Source organism: Neltuma alba, unplaced genomic scaffold (assembly GCF_004799145.2).
Source record: "Neltuma alba isolate B1F8T4 unplaced genomic scaffold, ASM479914v2 tig00010251_pilon, whole genome shotgun sequence".
Classification (NCBI taxonomy): domain Eukaryota; kingdom Viridiplantae; phylum Streptophyta; class Magnoliopsida; order Fabales; family Fabaceae; genus Neltuma; species Neltuma alba.
Window position 1 is genome coordinate 21946 of NW_021635178.1, and position 23578 is coordinate 45523.

A 23578-nucleotide genomic window follows, 5' to 3' on the forward strand; every position below is an offset into this window, starting at 1 on the left:
GATGACATGGCTGCATGGGAGAGACGAAGAGTTGAAGTGGCGTCCAGTGATGACATGGTGGATCACAATGATAAACACATGGCAATGACATAGATGAAGAGATAACGTGGCTGCGTGGGAGAGAGAGAAGTCGGTGAGGTAGTAACTATTAATGATGTAGCAGCTCATAGTGATAGACACGTGGCGATGATGTGGATGAGGGGATGACATGATGACATTGGAGAGAGAGGAGAATGTGAGGCGTCAACCGGGTATGAGATGGCAGTTATAGATATGACATGTGGCGGCAATCAATAGTTGCCATGTGGTATTTTGAAATTTACAAAATAAAAAAATTTAGCAATGGATTAGTGACGGAAATTTCCATCATCAATTTGTGATGGAATTTTCCGTCACTATGTCACTATTTTGTGACAATTTTTGTAGGATATCCGTCACTAATTAGTGACGGATTAGTGACGGAAAATTTCCATCACTAATTTCCGTTAGTAATCCGTCACTAATTAGTGACAGAATTTTGAATTCCATCACTTGACGGAAAAAATTCTATCGCTAATTCCGCCGCTAACTCAATTTTGTTCCTAATCTGTCGCTAATTTTAATTAGTGATGAAAGTTTTATCACTAAATTCTATCACTAATTTTATGTTTTTTTGTAGTGCAACCGAGAACATGGATTCCTAAACTCCAAACCTTGTGCAAGTTAAGTCCTTAGTTCATGGTTCGTATATATACATATGATAAATATATATTATATTATATTGTGTCTGGCAAATATATATATATATATATATAGTAGTGTATATATAATGCCTCTTTGATTAGAGGTAAAAATATTTTTCCTTCCACTTGTAAGTTATATTATTATATTTATAACACAAATGGACAATCCTGTTATTCATTTATTATTGTGTAAACTGTTAATTTCTTGAAATCTATACATACTAAACAAGAATAAAATTATTAAATTTTAAAATAGAATTAATGATATATAAGCTTGATTGTGAGGAAATATAATGGAAGTATCTTATAAATTTGATTAGAAGAGTGTACGGATATACCACCCTAAGTCACCATTATTAGAATTTAGCCACCTTATTGGGATTAACAGAAGCGGTTAATTCATTAATTTTGTAAGGAAATAGAATAAAATTTCAATGTCATCCATATTTGGATAGAAAATTTTAATATTTACATTACATTTTCTCTTATACTAATAACTTTAGGGGAAAATTGGGGATAAATCCCTGGCAAATGAGACCTAGGATAATTGATTACATAAGAGAAAATTAGTCGCACACAAAAGAAGGAATGTTGTATAAAGAAAAGATAGTTTACATAGAACATTATTTAGATATAAGAAATTAGTTTGCATATAAGAAAAATAACTTGCACATAAGAGAATTTCATTTGTATAAAGAGAAATTAAATTGCACATTGCACAAAAGATTATTACATGCAAGGGAAGATAAATTATACATAAAAGAAGTTAAATTGCACAAAGTCCTTAGGTTCTATTTGCCAATTAGATTTTCAATAAGGGATTTATCCCTATTTTTTCCTAACTTGAGATAGGAGTAACATTAAAAAAATTAATTAATACCCAATCAGGTAAAGCGCGATTCATGCTGGTCAAAAAAGCAAAGCGACATTCATATTTTAAAAGATGTCTTGTGCTAATAATATTTAGGGAGAGTGCATATAAATATAACAAAAGGAGCCATCAAAAGAGCTGGTTCGGATGGTAATAAATTAAATTGGCTTATAATCTATAAGGGTTGTGAGCTTGAATCTTATTGTTGATATGAGAACTTTATTGGTAGGTGATCTGTGAATAACTTTGTAGGCGCTCTTTAAACCTAAAAGTATATCCTTACCCCAATAAACCCTTGAGATCCAACTCATCTAAATTTTCTTTATAAGAAAAAAAAGAGCCATCAAAGTTATTTATCCCTTCAAAGTTAATAAAATTAAATGACATGCGAAAAGAGGAACATGCAACAATGTAACGCGTCCATAAAAAACTTAGTTTGAACATGAAGCAGCCTCGGCTGAAAAGTTGAAACGTCTATGAATGGTTTTAGATGCTTTTTTTCGTTGCGTATAATATGCTCTTTTTTTTTATGTCGCCTGGTGAGCGGAGGGAACATGACGATCCTCTTTGATATAATAAGGCCAGCTGACACGGATCATGATGATCCAGTGGGGATTGATTCCCATGCTATTGTTTCACTTTTTCTGTATTCTAACTTAGACTTTAAAAAATAAAATAAAATAAAATAAAGCAGCTATTAAGGACCTCCAGCTTTTTTTCTGGCCGAAGGATCTAATATTTTAGTCAGAAGAAAGCATTAATGCCCCTAAATTACAAGATGTTTAACAAATTTAGCACATTTTGATGTGTCATATTATCTTGTCCTTTATCTAATTTCTATGATGAAACTATTTTATTAATATTAATTATAGTAATTAGCACATTGACGCATGCATAGTTGGTGTAAGTAGACCAAAATTTTGTACTTCGTTTATTATTAGACTTTAAAATGGCTATTACATTTCAGGCAAAAAAAATGGCTATTACATATTCTAACCTAAGGTGTAGCTCTATGTTAAGGATATGGTGAATAATTATGTGAATAAAATAAAGGATATTCTAAATATTTTACTCTTTGAGGTCTTTAACAGAAGAGCTAATGAAAGGTTTATTTCAATTATTAATGTAATATCTTAATTCATTTTGTTTTTGAAATTTACAATTTTTTTAAAATTTTCTTATTAAATGTACATATTAAGAGATTTTTTATTAAGCGAGTAATATTCAACACAATTATTAAAAGGGTAACTTTACAGAAATCAATGCATTTTTAACAAATAATTAATTTAATTAGTTTTTTCAATCTCTACAAATAAATTATTTATAACTCCTACATTCAGGACATTTAGGATATGAGGGTATATATTACATATGTTATTATGTGAATGATTATGTTCTCAATTTCTCAGCAAAAATAAAATGCTCAGTAATAATAACTTAATCAATATTAATATAAATTAGAAATATTTATAAAAATAATATCAAATTTCAGTTTAAAATAAAAAATTCAGATGTTGAGGGGAAATAAATTCAATTTAGAACCTCATGACTTATTCTTAAGCAATCTAATGTTATTCAATTCAATTTTTGTTCTTGGTTCACTAACCTTGTGATTTGTTAAATTAAAGCTGAAAGGTTGGTGGCACTGTGTCTAGATTTTTTTGACCTTAAAGTCCTGTCTAGATTTCATATGACCAAAAAGGCTAACAAAAGCTTATGAAATATTTCAATACTTAGGCTCTGTTTGGGTGCTCTAAAACCGTGGTTTCAGAAGCACTTTTCCGCAAAACGAGGTAACCTCTTCCACATGTTTATTTCGTAATCCGTAAAAACACTTCTGAAACCATGGTTTTGTTTTTATCCAAACACTCCCTTAATCGATTATATATTTAGATTCAACATGAATGATTTGTCTTGAATGCTTGCAGTGGTCAAAACTTCCAAAATAGAAGCCTCTTGGAACCATTTGAACGATATTGAAATTAAAAAAAAAAATGCAGCCTCAAATATTGACTGTAATAAAAGATAATGATGTCTCTGAAAAAGTAACACTGAAACCACCGTCTCTCATCCTGGTTATGGTGGTATTAACATATCATATATTGAAGTTATTATAAAAATATTCCCTCTATCCTTTTTATAGGAAAATTTTTAAAAAAATGGTGTACAGCTTGCCATTAGAAATTTTATTGGTAACAAGATGTAATAAATTTTTATATATAGAAAGTATCAATTAAAAAATTTTATATACATAAAATATAGTTACTCTAATTTAGATCCTTCTTATTACTAAAGTTTTTAACAAGGAAATTTTTTGTCCCATTTTTCCTTTTTTAAATAGACTTTGCATATTGTTAAAAGTATTAATTAATTTTTTTAAGTATCTTTAATTACATAAAGAATATACTTCCTCCAAATTTAATCATGGGACAAAGTTAACTACTAATGCTTCACAATTTTTTCCGTTTGGCATGAGGAAACAAAATGAAGGGAAACGGCCAAAAAAAAATAATGAGCTCAATTTAAAAAATTAAAGAAGTGGGCTTAAAAATTTTAAGTTAATTTTGCTCGTTCTTTTACCTTGTATTTTCTTTTTTACTATAATCTCTCTTTTCTAATTTTTAAAATTGAGCTTAAAATTTTCTCTGCCCCCTCCTTCAATTCTCTCATACCAAATATAGGATAAGGGATGATGGTTGGCAACTTAGCATTCTCAAACTCATAGAAAAATAATGAGAACAACAATAAATAAAGGGACTGCATGACTGAGAAAAAATATATATAAACTCCATATCTTTGCTCTCTCTCTCTCTCTCTCTATATATATATATATCGGATTAAAGAAACTTTGCTTTGTAATTAGGAGTTTAGGACTGAAGGAAGTGCTGGTTTAGTAAACTATACTGAGGAAGCGCAATTTGCGAAAATAATTGAAAACATGGACATATTCAATGAGAGTGATTAATTTTAACTAGTTTTTCTTTTCAAAACGAGTATCAATGATATGAATAAATGTATAAATAAAATGAAGTCGAAGCTCCTAGATGGGTTGAAGATAGATTAAAGCATGCGCACTGACAAATAATAATTGGAGATCAAAGTTACCATGCTCCATTATATTTATACGAAGGAAATTAAATAAATAAATAATAATATATACAAATAAATTCGAAATAGGAGGGATAGATATATTAATTTAATAATGTACTCGAACAAGGTAAATAGTGTATGCTTTAATGCTTTTATTTTCATGCATCAACAAAAGCAATAAAAAATAAGCAGAATTTATAAATTCCATATTTTTCTTGTATCTCCCACAAAAGACGTAAATAGATTATATTTATATTTTATTTTGACTAGAGTATCCTTTGTCTTGAGCATCAATATGCATGACCAATAGGGGTTTGGTCTAGCTAAAAAGACTAGTCCCTCACAACATAATAAACTAAGGTTTAAATCCCAATTAAGAGAGGTGCTCACATTTAGTGTCTGATAATGCCTCAAACAGGATTGTTCCCAATAAGAGGATATCTGTACTTACAAAAAAAAATCTTTGTGAGAAAAAAAGGCAATTACCGGGATCATATCCCTTTTCATTTTATGCAATCATAAACTAAATCTTATTTAGATTTTATATGCATAATGAAGATGATCATGAGCTATGAATGTTTTTATTGCATCCCATCCTAAAGTAAAACATTAATCCACTTTGAAATGATTAAAGTATTATTTTAAGAAAATAAATATATATTTTTATAAATAACTAATTTTTTTGGGACTTATTCATAAGTTACATCAATTAAATTTTTTTATGTAAATGTATCATTTTAACCTTTATTAAAAAATGCATATATTAAATAAGAATAAAGTTAAAAGATCATAAAATTTTAAGACAAAATGAGGTTTAAGATATATCTTGATTCTAGTGAGACATGCTTGGAGTGATTTACAAATATGATTAGAGGAGTATAATTTAATAGCTAGTTCTCATCAATAATAAATAAATGGTATAATTTTACACTCATATGAAAAATTTAATAACATGGCTTATAAATAAGATAAAAAATAAAATTGCTTTGCCTCATAAATATGACCATATAAGAATAAACTCTTTAAATACGTAACTTTATTATTAAACAATAAGCTGCGTGGACTCAATTATTGGTCATTAGCAATTAATTAATGCCATTTAGGAGATGCTCCGTTGGGTATAACCAATTATTCCAAATAAGAAATGACATTAATCAAACCACTAATTAAAGCAAAAGTTATGGAGAAGCTGACGGAAAAGAATCATGAGCAATAATACACAATTATCACACAAATAAAAGATAATAATTATAAAAGTGACATTATATATGTTGTTAGTGGGATACAACTCACAAGACGTGCATAGGATTGTGGCAATGTGGTGGTCACATCTTTTATTTTATTGATTTGAATGTGACGGTGCAAACATGATGTGCCAAAGCTGGGATATTTTCTTAAAGCTAAATTCATCATTGATTATTATATTTATAAATAGTAATTAAATATCCCTTTTCCGAATCCGTGTACCTCGTTGATTGAATAAATGAAAAAAAATTTTATTGTTAAAATATTTCAACTTGGTAATATTTTTTATTCTGCTTCAATTTATTTTTTCCATTCGATTACTAAGCTTGGGATTTGATTCAATACATTTATGCCTCATTTGGTACAGTGGAAGAGCTTTTGATAGAAGTAGAAGTGAGTTTTAAAACATGTTTGGCAAGTTGATGGAAGTGTGATATAATTTTTAATTAAAATATGTATTTTTAATATGAAAATACTAAAATACCCCCCAAAAAAATGGCTCCACCACATACAACCACCGCCATCAAAGAACACTTTGAGAAGGGCGCAGTCAAAACCACACAAAACTTGGGCAAAAATTACAATCTAAATGGAACGAAAATCATGCTATAGCCATCAGCAACGACAGAAGGTGGGAGATGGGGACGCCTGGGATTGCGGAGGTTGGGGATGGGGACACCGGAGATTGCGGAAGGTGGGGACGCTGAACGCCGGAGAAGGCTCGTTGAGGCAGGAGGAGAAGATGGAATGGGGTATAAAGAAAAGGACAAAGCTGGTAATATGTTAAATTATTAAGGGTATAATAGTCTAAAAATTCTGGGTTCTATAGAAGTAGTAATCCAGCTCCCGGGGGAGTTCCATGGAACTGACTTTCAGTCCAACAAACAAATAAATATCCCAATTCCACTTCCACTTCCTTCCTCTCAGTTTCCTGCTACCAAACAGGGCATATAAAGAATTTTTTTTTTTTAAGCCGTAAGAAAGACTTAAATCAAAGTATCTAGTGTGTATAAAATTTTTAGAATATAACACTGATATTTTGTGTGTATAAAAATTTGTCAAGTTGTTCTCACTAATAAAATTTTTACTATGAAAATTTCCCCCACTTTTCTCTAGATTTAATTGTGGATTTTAAACCACGCGTCTTTGACCATTGATACATACTATTTTCGGTTCTTAATATAAGATTTAGTTAATTAATTTGAAAATATTATGAAAGTTACTAAATTACTTTTAAATGATTGTATATGTTATATGATCTCTCTAAAATACTTATGTGTATCATTAAATCATATATCAATTTATAAATGACGCAAATTAAATTAGAAAAAATGTTAAATATAAATATTTTAAAATAATTTAGTAACTTTCTTAGTTTCTCCAAATTAGTTAACTACGTTTTATATTAAATATGAGAGGTAGTGTGACTATATACACGCAAACATATGTAATGTTAATCAACAAATACTATTATGAAGTATGATTTATAGACTTTGTCCAACGAATGAAAAGCCTACTTAAGTAAACCTATGCATGAATTTGTATTTCTTTACTTTATGAAAAAGCTAAAAAAAGTGAAAAGTGAGTCAAAATTACGAAGCTTTTTTCCTGAAAATTTCTTCAAAAATATTATATTACTTTCTCTTTTTTTATATAAAAGCTAATTAATTAATTTAAATAGATTAAAAAAATTAGTTAAGTTAGTTATTTATAATAAATATATATTATCTTCCTTAAAATATCCTTACTAATCATGTATACTAACTAGAATTATTATTTGATAAAAATTTTAATATATACAACTACTATAAGAATTAGCTTAGAAAAAATAATTAAATATGAGAGATATAGTGAATTGAAGTGTTATATTTAAGACACAATTGAATGTTAAACTAGCTTTTATATCAAGAATTAGAGGTAGTATATATATTATGATTTTTTAAAAATGGAATATTATATATATATAGAGAGAGAGAGCATATCCATGTGGATTATTTTACGTAGCTCTAGACCGACCATAAAAGAGATTCATTTTTGCATCGCAGACACGCAAGGTCCATATATATTCTTGTATAGAGAAAACAGGCTGTATTCCATATAATATAATTAAAAGCACATGTGCCAAAAAAGACAATTAAAAGTACGTGCACCCAAAGAAAGGATGTATGGCAGTGGCAAATTGCTCATTGAGACTGATTGTGAGGTCCTTTTCAAGGCGGTGAAAAATGGTACTGGTGCATATTGTGAGTGGCAGTCACAAGTTGTAGTTAAACACATCATTGCGCGTTTGAAGTCTGATACAGGCACTGGTTTTGATCTTATCTCTAGATCAAGAAATAAGGCTGCAGATTGGTTGGCAGTCTCAGGTTCAAAGGGGGTGAGAGTTGAAGGTTGCTTAGTCCAACCTCCACCCCCCCTTACCAAACTCTTATCAGATGAGGAGTCTTGGTTTGATACTGTTTGCACTGCAGGATCAGATCAGTTTGCTGATGAGGAAGTTGCTCGACGGAATTCTATGCCTGGGCAGCTTAGATAGATCTGGTATTGGTTAAGGCTTTGTATCTGATTTTTCTGCTTTCTTTCTTTGTTTCGTTTGCCTCTTGTTTTTGTCTTTTTTGGTTTCAATTTTTGTGTGTTAGGTTGTATTCCTAGGCGTTTCTTGAGTGTTTTTATTTTCCAGGCTTAAGTGGCTATTAGCGTGTGTACCTTGTTTTTTGAATATTAATAAAATGGACTCTTGTTTTTGGTCCAAAAAAAAAAACGAGGGTTAATTAAGTGGACTAGGGTTAATCAAGAACATTGGGTCACGTGTTGTTATACTACTAATATACTACCTCCGGTCCTTAATATAAGACCCTCTTTGACTTTTTGTTTGGTCCTAATTATAAGACCCCAATTCATTTTGTCTCTCATATTTATGTATTTTTTTTCCAAGATAGTCCTTCTAATAATAATAATTCTAGCCAATACACTTAATTAGCAAGGATATTTTAGGAATAACAACACTTATTTATTACAAATAACTAACTTAACTTACTTCCTTAATTTCCTCAAATAAGTCAATTGGGTCTTATAATTAGGACCAAAAGTAGTATTATATATGGTACAACAACTCATGTGGACTAGGATTAATCAAAGAGAAATTAAATGTTATGTGTGGCCAAAAGCAATCACACAAGTTTATCAAAAAAGAAAATAATAAATAAATCATACAAATTAATGATAATAAAGAGTACAAAATAAAGATACTAATCATACAAATTAATGATAGTAAAGAGTACAAAATAAAGATACTAATCATAAAAATTAATGATAATAAAGAGTAAAAAATAAAGATACTCCATCCGTTCTCAAATATAATATATAGTTGTTAAAATTATGCAGATTTTTTATCTGAACATTTTTAAAATTTTAAATCTATTCCAAATTAAGTAGGATTTTCTTAAAAAAATTATTAAGGCGTGGACAAATCATTAAGCATGAATATTTTTTAAAAATAAATTTTTTAAGCCCAACTATATAATAAGAAAAGGGATATCAGTTAAAAAATTGTGTAGTATATATCTATTTAACGGTGGAGAGTGTACATACGAGTAAATAATGAACTATTAAGCTATATATGAAAAAACACAAAAATAATAAAATATATATTAAATTATAAGTTCTCAATAATTCATCTTGAAATTATCAATCACATAATCAAATGATCGCCTATTCAAAACGTGTACTTTTCTTCTATATTTATACCAAAGGATTCCGGTATACATACAATTAAAATAAATTTTTAGTGTAAATTTATTGTAGGATTTCAATTTTTTGGTGCTTCTAATATTATTCTTACAACGATTTTTTTTTGACCTCGTTCTTACAACCACAAAACATCGGACAAAACATGCATGCAAATTATATTGAAGAATATTAATGTAACGTCGGATAAAACACTAACTAGCTAGGGAACAACAAATATGACTTTGAAATAGTCCAGGAGTAACCTTTTGAATGAACTAATATATAAAAATATAAAGGATGTGATTAGGTGAGAAAATGAAGGATTTGGAACATCATTACTTTTTATCTGTCCATGATGGCTTCTCTTTATTTTTCTTTAATAAATTAGGTAGGTGTCGTAGATCATACTAAAGTCGAAAATATGAGTTGTCTAATTTGTTTTTTTTGACTAAATGTTACTACTTTCGGTCCTTAATATAAGACTCTATTTGACTTTTTGTTTGGTCCTAATTATAAGACCCCAATCCATTTTGTCTCTCATATTTATGCATTTTTTTCCAAGATAGTCCTTCTAATAATGATAGTTCTAGCCAATACACTTAATTAGCAAGGATATTTTAGGAATGACAACACTTATTTAGTACAAATAACTAACTTAACTTACTTTCTTAATCTCCTCAAATAAGTCAACTGGGTCTTATAATTAGGACCAGAGGTAGTATCTCTTTTTTTGAGCTTATACTAAATATTCATTGATATTGAGATGATACGTGATTTATTAAAATTAAATAAAAATACACTTTTATATACGTGATTTATTAAAATTAAATAAAAACACACTTTTACTCTTCTGATTTTATGTAAAATTTTAGTTTGGTCACTGTTTAATTTTATAAAGTATGTAAACATATATAAAATTTTAACCTCCTATCAAAGACAATTCTATTCGAAGTACTGTTAGTACTAAACCTATAGTGGGGATTTAAGTTTTAATTCACCACGTTGTAAGGAATTAGCATCTTCCATTCTTCCATGCGATCCAACCTTTATTGGCACCTTAATATGCTAATATTTGATGATGTCTTATTAATATTTAAACTTTCAATTTTTACGTTTTTATTAATGAAACTAACTATATTGGTGTTGGAGGATTGAAAAAGCACTTTATAAAATTAAGAGATTAGAATCAAACCAAAAGTTAAAAAGATATAAAAACGCACTTTCATCGTGAAATTTTTTAGTTTTTTTCTTCTACTTTTCATCAATCTCTAAATAACATAAATATCTGGTGTATATATATTTTAATATTCACACAACTTTAACACTATTGTCAAAATGTTATTTGAACAAATCCACTAGATAAGCACGCCAATCAAGTAAGGCCGCACGTGAAAGGCTTTGCCTTCAGAAACAAAGTTATAATTATTTCATACAGCCCATGTGTCCATAAAATAATAACTCTATTTACACAAAAATTTTCAAAAAAAATTAAATATTTACAATCATTACAGGCATACAGAGCAAAAGTTTCAATGAGGTCCTCGAGTTCTCAAATATATAAGCCTCCATTTCATGTTCTTTCATCGCATAACTTCTTCTTCTTCCTTCCTCTTCTTCGTCCTCCTCAGGCTCTCTCAGAGCTTGAGCTCCCTTCACCAAAACGACAATGGAGGGCTTCAAAACTGTGATGCTATGGTGCATTTTGATGTGTTTATTATTGTTTGAGTCATCAGTAGAAGCAAGGGTGAGGCATTACCAGTTCGATGTGGAGTACATTTATAAGAATGTGGACTGCTTGGAGCATGTTGTGATGGGGATCAACGGCCAGTTCCCCGGCCCGACCATCCGCGCCGAGGCCGGCGACATCCTCGACATCGCTCTCACCAACAAGCTTTTCACTGAGGGAACCGTCATTCACTGGCATGGAATTAGACAGGTTAGTTTCTGATACCCCATACATATACATCCATACATATACATGCGTGCATACACACACACACATATTTATTGGAAGGGACTAGGGAGAGCTATATAAAATAGTAAGAGTTTTTGAATTTTGCAGCGTTGTTACATGAGTGTTCGTTTAGAAGCTAGCCGTTTCTCTCTCTCTGGCACTAACAACAAGCACTCGTGAATGTATAAAACGATGAAAAAGGTGGCTAGGTGTGTAATTTGGATGGAGATGAATAGAAAAGAGAATATTTAAACCTAGATCTATAGGTTGCAGCTTTTCGGATGTAAATTTTATATTGTACATAAATACATAGGAAATAATTTGTAACAATAAAATTTCTGAAAGCAACGGTCAGTAATGGAGGGCTAAATATTATATATATACATATATATATATAAAGCAACAATATAAAAACGATGTAAACCCAACCTTTTAACATCAAACTATGAGTGATTGGGGGGGAAAGTTTAGTTTAATGTTCCTCAATATTTTATTTATGTTTTGTTTGTGCAGGTGGGAACACCATGGGCTGATGGAACAGCCTCCATATCCCAGTGTGCTATCAACCCAGGAGAGACATTTCATTACAGATTCAAAGTTGATAGGGTAATTACACACACAAACACACACATTGAGCTATATTATTATTCCATCTAATCTCTTAATTAGTTGGTTTTATTATCTTTGAATCTTTAACTAAAGTGATTTCACCGGAAGAGTGGAGATAGACATATATAATGATGTTTTTCACTTTTACATGATCTACATGTCAAAAGCAATCGAATTATTACGATCATGTATCTATCTCTCTAGTTGTATTGAGAGGGATTTATTTATGTTTTGGTTCATATATAATTTAAGTTTCGGAATTTTAGAGTTGAGGGGTAACTAGTTAGTATATAATAATTAATCCAAGTGGGATAATGATTTGGTGCAGGCTGGGACATATTTCTATCATGGACACTTAGGGATGCAAAGAGCAGCAGGGCTGTATGGATCGCTTATAGTGGATTTGCCAAAGGGACAGAAAGAACCATTTCACTATGATGGAGATTTCAATTCTTGTTGCTCAGTGATTGGTGGCATAAAAGCGCTCATGAACAAGAAGTTGGCCTCTCCTCTAATCCTTTCAAGTGGATTGGTGAACCCCAGGTAATAATTAATCATCCTCACACATACAAATTTCTTTTTCTTTTTTTTTTCATCAAAAGGAAAAAGAGAGATGTAGAAAAATAAAATAGAAAAATGAGTATGAGAGAGGATGCGATCCTATTCAAATGCCACCAAGCCCACATTTTAAAGTATGGGATTGTGAGTTCGAAATCTCTCTCTCTATATATATAAGAGAGCGTGAGTTATGCAGGAAAAAGAAGAGAGAGAAAGTGTGTGCGCATATGCGCATAGTTTTCTTTTTCTAAAAATAGCCACCCTCCTTGCATTCTATAAATGAACAAGATTAAATTAAGATGCAGGCTTTCATTCTTTTATTAGAGAATGACTCATTTTGAATAAGTGTACAAATGTGCTAGATGACTCATTTTCAACAAGAAAGAGAGTGTGTATATGCATAGTTTTCCTTTTCCATTTATGTAGGTGGAACTATTTCAGTAAGGGTTTTCAGGTATTTTCATAATTTTTTTTTTGTATTTATACATATATATTTTACAAAATCTTGATAAATTAATTAAAAATTTTTTAAAAAACAATTTCTTTTGAAGTTACCTTCTAAAGAATGAATTTCACAGTTCATCTATCTATCACTATTCATTTCTTGACTTCCTCATCTCACACAGACTAATGGAGACTAAAAATAGTTTCTAGGCTTCTATGTTAAGCTCGTAGTTTTTATAAGGAGATTAAGATTTCATATTCAAAATTTATATATAAAATACACAATACATGATCTGGCCTGCTTGTTATTTTAAATATTAAAACTCTAGTTTTTTATTATTAATGTATGTGTCGTCCCTTGGGTCCATGTGATAGGAAACATAAAATAAAGAGGAATAATTTGAACTCGAAGAATTAGATTCCAAAGTTGCAGATCGAAATCTTGCTGAACACTCAATAGTAAAATTAAAATAATTGCTGATATGGGTTTTTAATTTAGGTATCATTGAACTTTGTCCCCTACTTTCATGAAGCAACACAATCTGCAAGTCGGCAAATTATTATATACTCTCTTAGATTGATCGGTGGAGACTTGTAAAATTAATTAATTTTGAATATATTGGATTAGTCATACTTGTTTTTATCTGAAATCATTTAAATGTCACCTCAAAAATGAAATTATACACAAATCAGTCCTATCAAGTGAAAGTAGAATAGAGATTTGCTTAATTTCAGCAAAAATTAGGAGAAGTTGGTATAATATGTAATTGTAGCAAAAATTTATACTTTGGGTGGCCCAAGTCTTGTTTGGATAACATAAATTATGAGTTGAATTCATTATTGTAGACATTGCTGATCAATGGAAGAGGACAATTCAATTGTTCATTGGGGGCCAAATTTATGAACACAAGCCTTCCTCAATGTAACTTCAAAGGAGGGGAAGAATGTGCTCCTCAGGTTCTTCATGTTCTCCCAAACAAGACCTACAGAATTAGGATTGCCAGTACCACTTCCTTGGCTTCCCTCAACTTTGCCATCTCTGTAAGTTTATCTCTCTCCCCCCCCCCCTCATCATATCCTTATACAGGGCACTTTTTAAAAGGTTTTTTTTAATCATTTTGATTAGATATTTGATTGATAGTTTGAAGGACTATTAAATATTTTCCTCCATGTATATAATACATATATGTACCTATATTTAATAGGCAATATGTGAGAGAGTAAAATTTAATATGATATTAGAATTTAGAATAGTTAATAAGAATAGTATTGAAAATCACTTGATTTCTATGATAATAATTAATATTTTTAACTGGTTTTTTTTTGGTACGTATGAATTAGTTAGAAATGAATTGTATTTAGAATAAAAAGATAGATTAATTTTTAAATTTACATTAATCATGCTAAAGTGCCTATATATTTCATTCCACATGCAATGCACGTGGAAAGTATCTATTTTTTTCTATATTTTCATCTTATCTATTTTTATGTGGAAAAATTTAACAAATCACACTATTGATAGATTATGAATGATAAGACTATTTTTTAAACTATATACTATTATTAACGAAGAGGGAATCTCATAATATGATAAGTGAAAAAGGTCATAATTGTTACTGAAATGGTGGGATTAGAATTTATTGGAAAGTCACATTAAGTGCTTTATTGTATTGTCACTTGTCACTAACAGTACCCAACCCAAAAAGACACAGCCAGGGTCAACATATCTAGAAGGAATGATCATCCGTGATTCCATATCATGATACTAGTATAGTTTAGTCACATATTTGATTAAATTATTTCAACGTAGATTTGACACAATACTCAACAAGAATGAAAATTAATCTGTCATTGTCATTGAAAATTTTACTGAAAAGACAGATTTGCTTACTCTGATTTATGTCATTTTCATACATAAAATTTTTTATTGAAGACTTTTTTTTCCTTACATATATAATTTTTTTAAAACTAATTTATTTAATTTATAAACAGATTTATAATTTAATATTGCATAAAAATATTTTATCACTTACATTTGTTAAAATTAAATTTTTTTAATTTTTTAGTATACTCAAATTATTTAAGTAACTTCTAATAATACGTATTATTTACTAAATATTAATATTTTATCTTGTAAAATGAAAAAATATGTAATATCAACTTTTGAATTATATGGACTTATAAAAATAACAACAATGTACCTTAATCACATGTACTTTATTAGAAAGTCAATGATATCGAGAGTTAAACCCACCTGTTTTCGGGCCGGAAAGATATATATTCAATCCGTCAAAGCAATAAGATTACAGACACCAATCCAAAATACAACTTTATTTACTGTAGTTGAAAGCTTGGCCTCAAAAGTCAAAATACAACTTTCTTCTTCTTCTTCTTTTTAACACAATTTGAGTTACAGGCGTGTCATAGCCTTTTGAAATAAAATAAATAAAAAATATGTACTGGGCCCAATGTTAAAGGCAGGACAGAACTTACTTGTGATGAGCTTGGAGGCCAAAGTCTGGATCTAACTTTATTGTCGTTTATTTTGGTTGTCATTTGCATTATTTTAGACTTCTTTTGGTTCCACTTTAATAAATTAGATTCTATGTGAAAACAACATTAAATTTTATGGGTTTTTTATATTCTATTTAATAGTAATTAATATTAATATTGATTTTTTGAGACATTAATATTGATGTATAATTAATCCATCATAAAAAGAAATATAAAATTTTAAGAAAAAGAATGAAATTCTCTGAGTTATTTTCGAATTTAGAATAACTTTGCATTATCAGAAATGCTTCATTATATACTTGCATAAATTCTTATCCAATTATCATCTAAAGTTTAATTCTAGTTTGTTTTTATTTTGCTGATATACGAATACACGTGCATCTTGTTCTTTAAAATCACATTACTTACATACTCTCTAATTTCATCATCTGGCTATCTAGTTTCTGGCAAAAATGACCGAACAAATTTCATCATCTAACCAAATTATCATATATTATTTCTCTAGAATCACAAACTGGTGGTGGTGGAAGCTGACGGCAACTATGTGCAGCCGTTTGCCGTGGATGACATCGACATATACTCTGGTGAGAGCTACTCCGTCCTCCTAACCACTGACCAAAACCCTCACCAAAACTATTGGGTCTCGTTTGGAGTTCGAGGCCGAAAACCTGACACAACTCAAGCCCTAACAATCCTAAACTACAAAACTATCTCTGCCTCACAATATCCTATAATTCCACCTCCAGTGACTCCTCTTTGGAACGATTTTGAACGAAGCAAAGCCTTCACTAAGAAAATCCTTGCCCTAATGGGAACCCCACAGCCTCCAAAGTACTCAAACAAAAGAGTTCTCCTTCTCAACACACAAAATCGAATCAATGGATTCATCAAATGGTCCATCAACAATGTCTCCTTAACCCTCCCTCCAACACCATACCTAGGTGCTATCAAGTTCAACCTCAAGAACGCATTCGACCAGCGACCTCCGCCAATGACTTTCCCGGAGGATTATGACATCACGGTGCCGCCAAAAAACTCTAATTCAACAACAGGAAATGGGGTGTACATGTTTCAGAAAGATGAAGTGGTGGATGTGATATTACAGAACGCAAATATGTTGAGTGCGAATAATAGTGAGATCCACCCTTGGCATTTACATGGACATGATTTCTGGGTTTTAGGGTATGGAGAAGGAAAGTTTAAGGACGAAGATATGAAGAGGATAATGAACTTGAAGAATCCTCCATTGAGAAATACGGCAGTTATATTTCCTCATGGTTGGACTGTCCTTAGGTTTAAGGCAGATAACCCAGGAGTTTGGGCCTTCCACTGTCATATAGAGCCTCACTTGCATATGGGTATGGGTGTGATTTTCGCAGAAGGAGTTCAATATGTGAAGAGAATTCCTACTGAGGCTCTTACTTGTGGCCATACAGGCAAATTTCTGATAAACAAGAACAATCACTATTAAGACTATTGAGATTTTCTATGCTTGTGAGATGTAGTAGTGTTGTAATTTTTCCTTCATAATTTTGTCGTTGTTCTTGTTAAGTGTGTGTGAGATTATTGATGACCTAATTGTAACGGGTTCAAAAGCCTATAATAATAGTGATTCAGATTTATCTTCATTCTTCACGTACCATCCATCTTTGCCATCCATTAACGTTTTCTATCTCAGATGGGTAGTGGTGCAATATATTGATGTGATAATGCAGTCTTTGGAGTTAGTTATATATGTTAGATCTATAATTAGAAAGTATAGTACTACTTCCATTTCTTAATATAAGAGCTAGTTTGACTTTTAGTTTAATACTAAATATAAGACTTCAATCCATTTTGTCTTTCATATTTATTTATTTTTTCCTAAAGTGATCTTTGTAATAGTTGCACATGCTAAAAGTTTCATCAAATGTTAAAGCTAATACACTTGATTAGCAAGTGTATTTTGGAGGAGACAGCACCTATTTATTACAAATAATTAACCTAACAAGCTTCCTTAATCTACTTAAATTAGTCAACAAGCTCTTACAATAAGGAGCGGAGTTAGTAGTAAATTAGTAATCTTGAGGCCTACTTAACAAATGAATCAAAATGCTTCAAAGAATGGTTGTGCAATAGAAAAGAATTAGGAAAACAGGAAAAATGTTAAGAGGAAATGGAAGTCCCTGCGATACTTCTCCGTATTCATTTACTATATGGGGCGGCACAAGGGAGAGTTTAACCAAGCCCAAATATACAATTTCAGGCTTTTTTTTTCCCCCTTCAATTTTTAATATTAATTATTTTATTTTATTATTTTGATTAATATTTTTATATAATTTTTTGATCTTATGATTATCATGATGATTTAATTTTTTATGTTTTCAATTTTTTTTAATATCATTTAAAATTTAAAATTGATGTTTATAACTCAATATTATATGAAAATAAGGGATCAATGTTAATATAAAAACGATATAAACCTAAGCTTTTAACATCAAACTATGAGTGACTGGGGGGAAATAGTTTAGTTTAATGTTCCTCAATATTTTATTTCTGTTGTGTTTGTGCAGGTGGGAACACCATGGGCTGATGGAACAGCCTCCATATCCCGTGTGCTATCAACCCAGGAGAGACGTTTCATTACAGATTCAAAGTTGATAGGGTAATTATACACAAACACACATTGAGCGATATTATTATTTCCATCTAATCTCTTAATTAGTTGGTTTCATTATATTTGAATCTTTAACTAAAGTGATTTTACCTGAAGCGTGGACATGGATAGAAATATATGATGATGTGTTCCACTTTTATGTGATCTACATGTCAAAAGCACTTGAATCATTGTTATCATATATCTATCTCTCTCGTGTTATGTTGAGCTGGATTTATTTATATTTTGGTTTACATATAATTAAAGCATTGAAATTAACTTAGAGTTGACGGGGTAATTAGTTAATATACAACATAATTAATCCAAGTGGGGATAAGGATTTGGCGCAGGCCGGGACATATTTCTATCATGGACACTTAGGGATGCAAAGAGTAGCAGGGCTGTATGGATCACTTATAGTGGATTGAACAAAGGGACAGAAAGAACCATTTCACTATGGTGGAGAATTCAACTTGCTGCTCAGTGATTGGTGGCATAAAAGTACTCATGAACAAGAAGTTGGCCTCCCCTCTAGTCCTTTCAAGTGGATTGGTGAACCCCACGTAATAATTAATCATCCTCACACATACAAATGTCTTTTTTTTTTTTTAATCAAATGGAAAAAGAGATATGTAGAAAAATAAAAAAGAAAAATGAGTATGAGAGAGGATGAGGTCATATTCAAATGATAGCAAGCGCCAACCTTTAAACATTTTTAAATATGAGATTGTGAGTTTGAGCTCTCTGTGAAGGATATAATGAGTGCGTGAGTTATGAGGGGGGGGGGGGAGTAAATGTGTGTGTATACATGTGCATAGTTTTTCTTTTTCCAAAAGCAGCCACCCTCCTTGCATTCTACAAATGAACAAAATTAAATTAAGATGGATGCTTTGATTCTTTTTATTAGAGAATGAATCATTTTGAATAAGTGTAAAAATGTGCTGGATGACTTATTTTCAACAAAAGAGAGTGTAAGTGTGTGCGCGCGCGCGCGCATGGCTTTCTTTTTCCCATTTGCGTAGGTGAAACTATTTCAATAATGGTTTTCAGGTATTTTCATAATTATTTTTTATATTTATGCATTATTTTTTTTAACAAAATCTTGATAAATTAATTAAAATTTTAAAAAATAATTTTTTTGAAGTTATATTCTAAGAATGAAGTTCACAGTTCTATCACTATTCGTTTCTTGACTTCATCTCACACAGTCTAATGGAGTCAAAAATAGTTTCTAGGCTAAGTTTTCATAAGGATGTAAGATTTCATATTCAGATTTTGTTTATGAAATACATAATAAATGATCTGGCCTACTTGTTATTTTAAATATTAAAACTCCAGTTTTTTAATGTGTGTCGTCCCTTGGGTCCATGTGATAGGAAATATAAAATAGGGAGTAATAATTTGAACTCGAAGAATTAGATTCCAAAGTTGCAGATTGAAAATCTTACTTAAAACTGACTCAATAGTAAAATAAAATAATTGCTTATATGGCCCATTATCCCTTGTTGGTATCTTATTTTTCAATTTAGGTATCATTGAACTTTGTGACCTACTTTCATCAGTTTCATGAAGCAACACATTCTTCAAGTTGGCTAATTATTATATACTTCTTAGATTGCTTGGTGGAGACTTATAAGATAGATTAATTTTAAGTATATCGTATTATTCATACTTGTTTCTATCTGAGATCGTTTAAGCTTTACCTAAAAAATAAATTATATAAACCTCTCTTACATTTTAGTAAAATTCATGGTTTATTAATTTTCAAAATATACACAATTCGGTCGTGGAAGTAGTATAGAGATTTGCTTAATTCTAGCAAAAATTAGGAGAAGCTGGTATAATATGTAATTTTAGCAAAATTTTATATTTTGAGTAGCCTAAGTCTTGTTTGGAAAACATAAATTGTGAGTTGAATTTATCTTTATAGACATTGCTGATCAATGGAAGAGGACAATTCAATTTTTCATTGGGGGCCAAATTTATGAACACAAGCCTTCCTCAATGTAACTTCAAAAAGGAGGTGAAGAATGTGCTCCTCAGGTTCTTCATGTTCTCCCAAACAAGACCTACAAAATTAGGACTGCTAGTACCACTTCCTTGGCTTCCCTCAACTTTGCCATCTCTGTAAATTTCTCTCTCCCCCTCTCATCATATCCTCTATATAGGGCATTTTTTGAAAGTTTTTTAAAATTATTTTTATAAGATATTTGATTGATAGTTTTAAGGACTATAAAGTATTTTCTTCCATCTATATAATATATATGTACCTATATTTAATTGGCAGTATGTGAGAGAGTAAAAATTAATATGATGTCGGAATTTAATATAATTAATAAGAATATTATTGAAAATCACTTGATTTTTATCATCAAGTTAATGCTTTTAACTGGTTTTCTTGGTATGACTGAATTAGCTGGAAATGAATTGTTCTTAGGTTAAAAAAGGTACATTAAATTTTAAATTTACATTAATCATGATAAAGTACCTATATATATTTCGTTCCGTTTGCAATGCATGTGGAGAATATCTATTTTTATTTTTATATTTCTATCTTTATTTATTTTTATGCTAAAAATTTTAACAAATCACGTTACCTATAGATTTTGAATAATAAGACTACTTTTAATATTAGAAAGTCGGGTTATTCCCTGGGCAAAAAAAAAAGTTGAGTTATTAGGTGTTTGACTTTGATGTGGCCATATTAAATGCTTCGTCGCGTTGCCACTAACGGTACACAAAAAGACACAACTAGGGTCAACATATATAGGAGGAATCATGATGTAATTTGGTCTGGAATTGATTATGTTCAACACAGATTTGACATAGTACTCAACAAAAACGAAAATTAATCTGTCATTGTCATTGACAATTTTATTGAAAAGAAAAATATGCACACTCTGATTCATGTCATTTTCATGCATAAATTTTTTGATAAAATACCTTTTTTCCCCTTATATTTATTAGTTTTTAAACTAATTTATTTAACTTTTTAAAAAATTTATAATCTAATATTATATAATGATATTTTATCATGTTAGATTTGTTAAAATTAAATAATTTTTTAATTTTCTTAATATACTCAAATTATTTAAATAAATCTATTTACTAAATATTAATATTTTATCTTGTAAAATGAAAAAAACATGTAATATCAACTTTTGAATTATATGGACTTATAAAAATAACAACAATGTAACTTAAAAATATAAATGCTGGTAAAAGAAAACTTCAAAATATAAATAAGAAAATATCACATGTACTTTATCAGAAAGCCAATGATATCTAGACTTAGCTTTACCTCTTTTTCGGCCAGAAAGATGTATATATTTTATTTACTGTAGTTGAAAGCTTGATCTCAAAATACAACTTTCTTTTTTCTTTGTACCCAATTTGAATTATAGGCGTGTCATAACCTTTTGAAATAAAATGAATACAAAATATGTATTGGGCCCAATGTTAAGGTACGAGAGAACTTACTTGTTGATGAGCTTGGAAACCAAAGTCGGATCTAACTTTATTTTGTCTTTTCTTTTGGTTGTCATTTGCGTTATTTTAGACTTCTTTTGGTTCCACTTCAATAAATTAGATTCTATGTGAAAACAATATTGAATTTTATGGGTTTTTCGTAATTAATATTAATATTGATTTTTTGAGACATTAATATTGATATATATATATAAATCCATCATAAAAAGAAATATAAATTTTAAGAAAAAGAGTAAAATTCTCTGCGTTATTTTTGAATTCAGAATAACTTTGCATTATGAGAAATGCTTTATTATATACTTGCATAAATTCTAATCTAATTATCATCTAAAGTTTAATTCTAGTTTGTTTTTACTTCGTTGATATATGAATCCACTGGCTGGTCAAAAAGATATACAAATGCTAAGCGTCTTGTTCTTTAAAATCACATTACTTACATACTCTCTAATTTTATCATCTGCTGCCTGGTTTTTGGCAAAATTGATTGAACAAATTTCATCATCTAACCAAATTATCACAAATTATTTCTCCAGAGTCACAAACTAGTGGTGGTGGAAGCTGATTGATGAGTTGTATTAACTCTTTATTAAAATATAGCAACATTCTAACTTTATCCCTATTTAATATATACATCTTTTAAAAAAAATTATCTATACTATAATAAATGAAGAACAATGTAGTACATTTATGGTAAAAATTTAATAAAGTGACTTATAAATATGAAAAAAAAAACTTTTCTTTTTATCCTATAAATAGGACTAGAGGAGTATATTAAATACAGGAGATAGTAGTAATTAAGATTCCTCTCACATACCATCTGCCTCTACCACCCATTAACGTTTTCCATCTCAGATGGCTCTTGGTGTAATATATTGATGTGATAATGCAGACTGGCCCAAATATATTTATTTACTAGGCCGACATCAGGGTCAGTTTAGCAAAAACAAACACTTTTCGCTTCAGGTCTCCATTAACCTAATGCTATAAGCTAACTTATGGCTTTTGTTCAACACTGAACAGACTCCACAAGTACTTAAAAATGATTTTAAAATTTTTTTTGTATATATTAGAAATATGGTATCTTTTCCTGTGTGAAATAGACATATAATTACTTTACTTTTAATGTTTTTAAATTTACCCTTTTAAAAAATTTAATTTTTTTTAAAATATAGGTACTTGAGTTTTAATTAGTTTTTAATTTTCCTTTCACATGGTTTAAAGTTTTTAGTTTTTCAATAAGAACCTTGTTTCTAATTGATTTTATAACTTGTGCAAGTAAAAATTTGTAACTTTTTTTATATTTAGATAAAAAGGAGGCATTTTTTATTCTCCTGCATCTGGTTCAAGGCAGACCAGTATTGCATGTCCATTCCAAATCTACCGCGTCTAAGTCTTCATAAGCCTTTATATATGGCGTCGGATCTGGATTGGGCCTATAGCCGTAAGTATTACCAAAAAATAAAATAAAAAAGAGAACTTTGCCCTCCCCCTCCCTGACTTATTTTCTGCTGCCGCCTCTCCACTCTGCTCGATCACTTTTTGCCTTGCTTTTGTTCTATCTTTGTTTGCCTCTGGCTGTGGATCTTCGTTGGGTCTCGCCGGCGATCTTCTTCTTCTCTTGCCGTCCTCTTCGGCTTTGTCCGTGGGTCTCGCCTAGCTTGGGTCTCATCAGGGATTTTCTTCAGTTCGCCATGAGTGTCGGCTCCTGCACTCCATTT

At 30.2% G+C, this 23578-nt stretch overlaps 1 protein-coding gene and 1 pseudogene across 1 annotated transcript; both read left to right on the forward strand.

Annotated features, from left to right (window-relative positions):
- The first annotated feature begins 11267 nt into the window (after nucleotides 1–11267).
- On the forward strand, nucleotides 11268–17358 carry LOC114755342 (L-ascorbate oxidase-like). The gene is given in 6 exon segments (XM_028944222.1): nucleotides 11268–11593; nucleotides 12125–12217; nucleotides 12549–12671; nucleotides 12674–12763; nucleotides 14069–14263; nucleotides 16242–17358. Coding segments are annotated over 6 exon segments (1737 nt in total). The 5' UTR covers nucleotides 11268–11323; the 3' UTR covers nucleotides 17208–17358.
- Nucleotides 17359–17891: 533 nt separating this feature from the next.
- Nucleotides 17892–20808, forward strand: LOC114755344 (L-ascorbate oxidase-like; annotated as a pseudogene).
- Nucleotides 20809–23578: the final 2770 nt, after the last annotated feature.